Source organism: Myotis daubentonii, chromosome 3 (assembly GCF_963259705.1).
Source record: "Myotis daubentonii chromosome 3, mMyoDau2.1, whole genome shotgun sequence".
In the NCBI taxonomy this organism is placed as follows: domain Eukaryota; kingdom Metazoa; phylum Chordata; class Mammalia; order Chiroptera; family Vespertilionidae; genus Myotis; species Myotis daubentonii.
In genome coordinates, this window is record NC_081842.1 from 202,687,729 (window position 1) to 202,697,160 (window position 9,432).

The following is a 9,432-nucleotide window of genomic DNA, read 5'->3' on the forward strand; positions in this document are numbered from 1 at the left end:
GGCTATCAGGAAAGGGGGGTGTAATTGGAATGTGATAAAAGCCAGCCTGCAGCCGGGAGGAGCTGCTGCTATACCTCACTGCTGCTCCCATCTGCAGGCTCTGGGCAGGAAGATTCCTTCTCTTCTCTCCTCCAAGGTAAACCCAGAAACTCAGAGGCACGGGTGTCAAGCGGTCACCTTTTGCCAGGCTGCCCAGAAAGCCAGGGCGCCCATTCCTCAGGGAGGCTGAGTATCTTTTACTGCCCTGGGCTAAGTCTGGTCTGAGGGGATGGTTGGGGCCTTTAGGTACAAAACTCCAAGAGGCATGAAACTGACCGTAACAGATGCCCTTTCAGCAATCTGTGGCCTTAGCTCTGTCATTTCGCCTTTTTGAGCCTTAGTTCCTCAGCTGCAAAAGGATAATCAAGCCACCTTGCCTGGATGATTTCAGAAACCCCTTTGTTGCAGGATCGAATGTGACAGTGAGTTCATCGTGGCTGATAGAGTCATCTGGAATGGTTAAAAATGTGGGCTTGGACATCAGTAATGTTGGGATTCTGCCTCTCCCTGCTGGGCAGGCATGAGAATATTAAATTCTCTGAGTTTCCTTATCTATAACACGTGGTTGTTATGGGTATAAATGACCTTGTGCCATAAAGTGCTGAGTAGGCGCTCAATACAAGGGTGGGGGGGTTGTTTGTTTATTTGTTTAAATATGTTTTTTATTGATTTCAGAGAGAGGAAGGGAGAGGGAGAGAGAGAGAGAAACATCAGTAATGAGAGAGAATCATTGATAGGCTGCCTCCTGCATAGCCCCCACTGGGGATCAAGCCTGAAACCCGACCATGTGCCTTGACCAGGAATCCAATCATGACTTCCTGGTTCATGAGTTAATGCTCAACCACTGAACCACACCAGCGGGGCGATGTTTACTTGCTTTTGATTCAAGAAAATTGCATTGAACTGACAAAAAGTGCATTACAGGTGAATTTGGGGGCACGTATATTTTCCTATTTTGTGGAATAATGAACGTAGGTTTTGAATTCCAACAGTCATGAGTGTGTGTCTAGATTGCATAGTTTACGGTGTGGCCTTGGGTAACCTTAACCTTACTCTGTGCTTTCTTTCTGAAAAATGAAGCTGGTGTGAGGACAATGTTGGGTGCCTATAACTATTCAATGCATTGGAAAAATAAATTGATCCACAACCTTTTTTTCCCCCCAGAAAATTCTGTGTGACAGATAATGTTCTAAGTGCTAGGGAATAGTGATGAATAGTTTCTAACTCACAGCCACCCTCTAAAACAGGCTCTATTAATAACCCATCTTAGGATAAGTAAATCGAGACCCAGAAAAGGTGCTAGTATCCTGCCCGAGGTCAGGCAGGCAGTGAGGACAAAGTCAAGAACAGAAACCCCGGCAAGGATACTAGCTGACATCATTGAGCATGCGCCACGTGCCAGGCACCTTACCCGGACAGGATTCCCTCACCGATTCTCAGGACCAGCGGGTGAGGCAGGAACATCACTGCTCCTGTTGCCGCGAAGAAACGGAAATCCCGCAGCTCCTGAGAGGGGTCCTGGGCTCAGTCCAGAGCACTTCGCTGCTTTGTATGGACTCTTCCTCCAATCGGAAAGGAAGACAGCCTGGAGGGTTTGGCTTAAAATGGCTCTGGATCATCTCTTTCCTCTCGCCATCCCCAGGTCCAGCGACAAAGCTGCCACCATGCGGCAGAAGGTGGTATCGCTCTTGTTGTGCTACCTGCTGCTCTACGCCTGCGGGCCGGTGGAGGCAGGTAAGGATCCTGGGGCAGAGGAAAATCTCCCGAGAAAGAAGCGGAAAGTTTCAGGATCCTTGGTTTAGAGCAGTGGTTCTCAACCTTCCTAATGCCGCGACCCTTTCATACAGTTCCTCATGTGGTGGTGACCCCCAACCATAAAATTATTTTCGTTGCCACTTCATAACTGTCATTTTGCTACTGTTATGAATCGTCATGTAAATATCTGATATGCAGGATGTATTTTCATTGTTAAAAGTTGAACATAATTAAAGCATAGTGATTAATCACAAAAACAATATGTAATTATACAGTGGGGCCTTGAGTTACGAGTTTAATTCCTTCTGAGACTGAGCTCGTTAACTCAAATTATCAACTCAATGCAAAAAATCGGCTGAGAGGCAGCTGGTATCTCAAAAAACTCGTTAGTCGGGACACTCGTAAGTCAAGGCCCCACTGTATATGTGTTTTCCGATGGTCTTAGGCGACCCCTGTGAAAGGGTCATTCGACCCCCAAAGGGGTCGCGTCCCACAGGTTGAGAACCGCTGGTTTAGAGGTTCAGGCGTGCCTCTGAATGAGAGGAGCTATTACAATGGACAGCGCAGGCTTGTCGTGGCCAGAGCCCCAGATTCGAATCCCTAATCGGTCCATTCCTCCATTCTAACATTTATTCAATGCCAGTTATGGGCCAGGCACGACGCCTTAGGAAAAGTCTCTTCCCTTTAGTGAGGCTCTCCGAAATAGGGGGATGGTGGTCCCCAGCTCTGTGGGTGTTCCTGGGCATCAGGCACAGAGCAGGGGGCTCTGCTCCCCACTGCACTCCACTTTGCCCGCTCTCCCCACAGGCAAAAGGAAAGACTCGGAAGACAGCGACTCCGGAATCTGGGGCGCGCTGCCCTACATGGCGATTGGAGCAGGTGGGTCTGGAAGGTGGGAGCTTGATAAGGTGGGGCGACCCCAGACCCGGGCGCTCCCTCACTGTCTCCTCTTCCTCCAGGAGCCCTGGCCTTCGGGCTGCCCGCTCTGGGCTTCACGGGCACCGGTATCGCTGCCCACTCGGTGGCCTCCTGGCTGATGAGCTGGTCGGCCATAGCGAACGGGGGCGGCGTGCCCGCCGGAGGGCTGGTGGCCACGCTGCAGAGTTTGGGTGAGTTGGGGGCCAGGCCCTGGAGCAGGCACCAGGGCCACAGGTCATCTCTCTATTTACTATTCCGAGTCCTTTCCACAGGCCAGCTCAGCTCTCTGGAGTGCGTGTTCTTATAAGCCCCCTCGTACAGTGGGTGAATTGAGGCACTGACTGATTCAGTCATTTACTCCCAGCTGGCTTGCACTGGAGCCAGGATTCAAACCCAGACAGTCTGATTGCTGGCTTTCAAAGCAAGCCTCAGTTTTCCTCATCTACTAACCAGGACAATCTTCCTCAATTTAACATTTTATGAATCTGCTCATTCTCAAACACCCAGAGGGGAACAGCTCACTTCAATCTCACACCAGTTCTGGTCTTGACTTGGGTTTCTTGAACACCATGAAGGGGATTGATACAGAGCTCAGAATGATCCTTCTAAAAATTTGGCATTCATGTCTATCTCTATGAATCTCTCTTTCTTCCCCCCCCCTCTCTCCTTCACCCTTCTCTCTCTCTCTCTTTCTCTCTCTCTCCCCCCCCCCCGCACCCCCCCCCCCCCCCGCACCCCCGCCCCCCGGTCAAAATCCTAGAGAAAAAAACACTCCTGACAAACTCTGCCTTTCTGAGCCCTCCATCTTCTCTCAGTTCTGGATGACAAAGCCCAATGGACCAGCCCAGAGGAACAGAGCCCATCTCAGGAGGGCAGCGGGGAACACAGGCCAGGCCATACCCCAGCAGTGGGAAGTAAGGGGCTTGGGCAGGGCTAGCAACAGTCCAGTGTTATGAGATGGCTGTCCTCTCTTACTTGTGAGCCCTCCAGCACCCACAGAGAGGTCTCCACAAAGGTGGCTGCTATTCGCATTATTAATATCACGGAAGACATGAGGAGAATGAGTTGTTATTTTGACTTTTTTTCATCTCTGAAACACAGCTCTGATTTGAGGTGGTGAGTTGGGAGGAGGGGGAAATAATACTCACTTTGCAGAAGTCCCCTTCCCTCTCAGGGCCACCGTTTCTCCATCTGAAAATGAAGAGGTTGGACTTGACCATTGGTTTCCAGACTTTTGGATTCCCAGGCCTGATGCCTGGGCTGCGCGTGACCTGGCTATACTTGCTTTACAGGGGCTACTGGTGGTGGCAGTGCCCTCATGGCCAACGTTGGTGCCGCTGTAGGCTATGCTGTCCACAAGCAGATAGACAACAAGGGGGCAGAGGAGGAGGAGGAGTGAGCAGCTTCCAGGACACCCATCCCCCACCCTACTTCTTCCAGGTGAAGTCCAGAGCTCTCTCTGTGACACTCGTCAACGACCAGGTGAAAAAGAGAATAAACTTCTCTCAGAAAACACTTTGTCTTGTGAGTCATTCTTCCTAGGAGAAGCCCAACAAGATCTGGGTCTGGTCTGCCTCATCCGCACACCCCACCCTCCCTGCTCCCTAAAGCCAACCCCAGCTCCTGAAACACCCCCAGCTGATTCTGTCCCTGGACCTCGGCCTGTGCTGTCCTTTCTGCCTAGAATGTCCTTCTGAAGCTCATAACCCAGCTCAGACATCCCTACCCTGAGACTCCTTCCCAGCGGAGCTGCCTGCTGCCCCGGCACACGGTGAATGCCCAGGCTGGATGTCGCCGGGGGCCAGGGAGGCAGAGCTCAGTTTAGTCTCAGTGAGAGAAGCTCCCAGCTCCTTCTCTGATTTGGCAGAAACGTAGAAACCAGATCTCTGTTCTCCGAAGCAGCACCAGAGTGGTCTACCTCTGGTGGAGAACAGAGGGCCAGACTTTTGCTTTGAAGAAAGTGTGTTAGCAGCTTTTGGAGGGCTCAGCAAGGCCTCCCTTCCCTCAGGGAATCTGGGATAGGGTGGGCAGTTTGCATCTGGAGCATATGCCTCTGAGTGGGAAGGGAAGGCCAACCCAAGCCCGTGGGGAGATTTGAAGTTTGGGGGCAGAGTGCAAGGACCTAGGCGGGGGGAGGGCCAAGAGACCTTAGAAATCAAATGTCAGTCAAGGTAGGGCTGGTTCTATCAATAATGGAAAAAGAGAAAAATGCTGTGGTCCTGGTCTATGAGTGGGCACCAGCCTCAATGCCAGCCCACCCTCCAGGGAGATCTGCACCCCTGGGAAGTAGCCACATGGGAGTCACAATACCTGGTGATTCACAAAAGGGCCAAGCCAGCTGTCCTCATTTCTCATCCAGAAGTTCTTCCATTAAGAATGTGTATGGACGGGTGGGGAAGAGCACCATCCTGCTTCCTCCTGTCCCCAGGTCCAATGCCACCTCGGCCGATGGTTGCCTCAGCTGGCTTGCCCCAGACCACCGGAGAAGCACGGTTTGTGGAAGAGTTGCATAGGTGGGACAGGCACCCTCCTGCACCTCAAATATTGTCTCCATGGCTTGTATCCAAGAGCAGAACCTGGGCTGAGTCCCCGGACCTGCTACCATACAAGCCTGAGCAGAGTCCTGCCTTGGCTAGAGCCATCCATGGGAGGTGGGGGGAGTGATAGAGTGGACTTCTGCCCACCGAAGGAGGTACAGTCTCAAGCATCACACTGTGCTGAGGCCTATTAATTGCACCCTAGTTTGTCTATAGGGATGAGATCCCAGAGACAGTGTCCTTCAGCCCCTTTAGGGAGGGCACTGTAGCCAAGTTATCCTTTCCCCTAGTTCCCGGAATAGACCTGGCATACAGTTGGTGCTCAATGTATGTGAGCAGAATTGAACCTCCACTTCCATCTACCTGTCCCTATACCTTCCCCAATCTTCATGGGAAGGAGTGACTGGAATTCTGGTTCTTTCCTTGGGGTTCCCTTGGTAATACCCACTGTCACCACATGCAGACCTACAAGAGGAGGTCCTGCACCCCCTTTAACACTGTGGTCCAAGTAAACACAGGCCCCTTACCTTTTACTCAATCTTCTCTGACACAGATGAGTTTCAGAGGAGTCCGTGGAGCATAGCAGTCAGGAATGTTCCTCTGGAGTCCTGCAGACCTTGGTTCAGTTCCTGCCCCGTGCGCCCTAGTGCGGGTTTCTTCACCTCTCCGTGACTCAGCTTCCTCCTTTATAAACAGAATGGTAATAACACCTACCTCACAGGGGTTTTGTTATGAAATTAGATGAACTAGTGAACAAAGAGAGTCTAGCATGGTGCCTGGCACATAGTGAGCGCTCTGTTAATGTCAGTGACTATTATGATTAGGACTTGCATAAAGCAAAGAGGAAATAGCCAAATGCCTACTAGGAATTAGGTAATTTAACTTTGGAGTCAGGATTTTTTTTTAAATATATTTTATTGATTTTTCACAGAGAGGAAGAGAGAGGAATAGAGAGTTAGAAACATCGATCAGCTGCCTCCCGCACATCCCCCACTGGGGATGTGCCCGCAACCCAGGTACATGCCCTTGACCGGAATCGAACCTGGGACCTTTGAGTCCGCAGGCCGGTGCTCTATCCACTGATCCAAACTGGACAGGGCTGGAGTCAGGATTTATTCTCTGGGGCTCACAGACTCTGTTCTGCCTTTCTCCCAAGGGTGAGTGTCCTCCACTTATTCCCTTGGCATCTTATTCCCTTGAATAGCATCACGGCTAACGGAAGATGGACAGCTCTGCCCCCACATTTTAGATCGGAGGCCTCAGCAGTTCTCAGGCTGAATGACATTGAAATGACCCATCTTTATGGGGAGGTTCCACCTACTCCAGGGTCTCTTTGGGCCGGTGCAGGTAACTCCTTGCCTTCGTTCTCCAGACATTTACTGGGCACTCAGTCTCTGCTAGGCACCGTGCCAAGTGCTGAGGACACTACAGTGGTAGAGACCCAGTTCCTACCTACTTGGAGCCCACAGTGCACAAACTGAGAACCCTCAAAAGCATCTATGACCCCCCTTTTCTCTCCCTGTCACCACCCCCTCATCCCCATCTCCTTTCACCTGCCGTCGCCCTTGTCAGCCTTCACAGCCCACAGTCACCTTGTCTACAAAGTATGAGGCAGAAGGATGAACGCAGCCAGAATTCACTAATGCAACAAGTCAGGAGATGCTAATGCACTTTTAGACTCCTCCTTGGCAATGGCCTTCAGAAAGACACACAGCGGAGTCTTGGCCCAGCTCCAGGGTGGGGTGCCTCAGGCAGGTTACTTAGCCTCCCTGAGTCCCAGCTTCTTCCTTGTTTTTGCAAACCAGTGGGGTTGGATATCATATTCTCCAGGACACTTCCTCCTCTAAAACTGCTGAGCCTGAAGCACATCCTTCTGAACCCCCCTGGCCCTGTCAGATCCCAGCCCTCGGAGAGTAGATTTTATTTTTGAAGCTGACGAAAGCAATCTGGTTGCCAACTTTGGGACTAAGGTGGGCGATGGTGCTGAGAAAGGCCATGTTTGGTCACAAATGAGGGTGACTAGAAACTAGCAGGGCACTCTGGGACCACACCCTAAGACAAGTCTGAAAATAGATCCATCTGTGTGGCTGACTTGATGGAAAACAATGCTGAGGTCCTCTGTCCTCATCATTTCTCCCTGGGCCTCTATGTCCTCGACCAGCAATTTTCAAACTGTGTGCCACGGCACATGGATGTGTTGCAGGAATTTTTAAGACATGCAAAACCTGACTATTTAGTCAGGGGTACTGACCTTTTATCTTTCAGATTGTCAAATTTTTAAAAAAATGACAACAGCCAACACGCCAATAGCTGTCTGATGTGACTGATTCAAAAGTATACCTAATTTTTTGTCAGATCAGCAAAAAAATATATATTTCAGCAAAAAATAATTTTTGGTGTGCCGCAGAATGTTATTAATCACTTTCTGTGTGAGATGAAAGAGGTTGAGATCGCTTTCCTAGACTATAAAACGGAGGAGGGCAAGAGTTGGACTCTCATCTAGACCTAGAATGCCTTTCTTGAGTGCTCAAGTTAGAGCTGACATGCTCTTTTTTTTTTTTAATGTATTTATTGATTTTAGAGAGAGGAAGGGAGAAGGATAAAGAGATAGAAACATTGATAGGCTGCCTCCTACACGTCTCCACTGGGGATGGAGCCCATAAGGCAGCCATATGCCCTGACCCTGGAATGAACAGAACCAACCACGGAACCCACTGTGACCTCCCTCCTGGTTCATGGGACTACGCTCAAACACTGAGCCCGCCCACTGGGCTGTTTTTGTTGTTGTTTGTATTCTGTTTTAATCCTCACCCGAGGACAAACTCCGGAGAGGGGAAGGGAGGAAGGAGGGTGAGAAGAGAGAGATCATGTGAGAGAGAAGAGCACTGGCTGCCTGGCCTTCCGTAAGCGCCCCACCCGGGGACCCGAACCTGAAACCCTACCTTCCAACCACACCGGCCAGGGCTAGAGCTGTCATGCTCTTCAATAAGACCCCTTTATCTAGTGATTTATTTTATTATTTAAAAAAAACATATTTTCATTGATTTCAGAGAGGAAGGGAGAGGGAAAGAGAGAAACATCAATGATGAGAGAGAATCATTGATCAACTGCCTCCTGCACGACCCACATTGGGGATCGAGCTTGCAGCCCCCGCCAGGAATCGAACTGTCACCTGGGTTCACAGGTCGAGGCTCAACCACTGAGCCACGCCCGCCGGCTGCGCTTCTTTTACTCTTTAAGGTCCTCCCTGGCCCCTAAGACCCTTGAAAGTCAGCTCACTGCCCATCCCGGCAGGCCTCCCACACTTCCATGGTGCTATGTGCCGGTGTGGCCACCAGGTGACAGTGCAGTCCCACCCTGGACTCCTCCTCAGCCTGCACCATCCTTGCGCAGCGCCACAATTGCCGACAGCCCTCCCTGGGTCAGGCCCTGTCACGGATGCTCGAGCTGGCATGAGTCCAACCCTGCCCCCGTCTGCGCAGGAGCTCCGGAAGCTCACGAGAGCGGCCAATCCGGAGACACTGCAGGGTGTGCCCTCTCCTCTCGGGGATCTCCACACCCCCGAGCACAGCATTCCGGACCCTCTGCGATCAGGTCTCACCTGCGGGGCCACCGCCGGTGCTGCCAGGCCTGGGCCACAGGGATGATCAGGAAATGAGGGAAGCACTTCACACGCATACGGCACTTGGCTGCGCAGCAGAGGGCAATGCTAGGAGCAGGGCGTCCCTGGACCCAGCCTGGAAGAGGACCTGGGCCTGCAGAGGGCTTGGTCAGCGGCAGTGGGAGGGAGCTGAGGCAGAGGCGGCCTGTGGCTTCCTGTGAAGAACTGAAGAGCCACTTCCTTTCACAGATGGCCGTGGGGGAGGGGCGAGGATTAGGAAGCAGGGGCTTTCTGGCTGAGGGGTGTGCAGGGGGGGGGGGGGGGAGGAAGGGAATCCCAGGAAGGCCCCACAATGATAGCCAGAGTCCCTTCTAGTTCCCTTCTCTCTGGAGTCTCCATGGAGCAGGCAGCCCAGACAGGCAAGGGCACACCCTCCTCAGGTGCTGTGAGGCCACAGAGAGGAGAGTCAGGTTAGGCAGGCTCATTTGTATAGGCCAGTAAAGCAATGGAGCCATGCCCTGGCCAGGTAGGTCAGTTGGTAGGAGCATCGTCCCGATATGCCCAGGTTGTGGGTTCGATCCC

General features: G+C 51.8%; 1 protein-coding gene across 1 annotated transcript; it reads left to right on the forward strand.

Moving 5' to 3' along the window:
* Nucleotides 1-4,227, forward strand: IFI6 (interferon alpha inducible protein 6). The gene is made up of 5 exons (XM_059690606.1): nt 1-136; nt 1,682-1,773; nt 2,602-2,673; nt 2,754-2,903; nt 4,005-4,227. Exons 2-5 carry the CDS (start codon nt 1,704-1,706, stop codon nt 4,109-4,111), a joined length of 399 nt encoding a protein of 132 aa, XP_059546589.1. The 5' UTR covers nt 1-136; nt 1,682-1,703; the 3' UTR covers nt 4,112-4,227.
* Nucleotides 4,228-9,432: the final 5,205 nt, after the last annotated feature.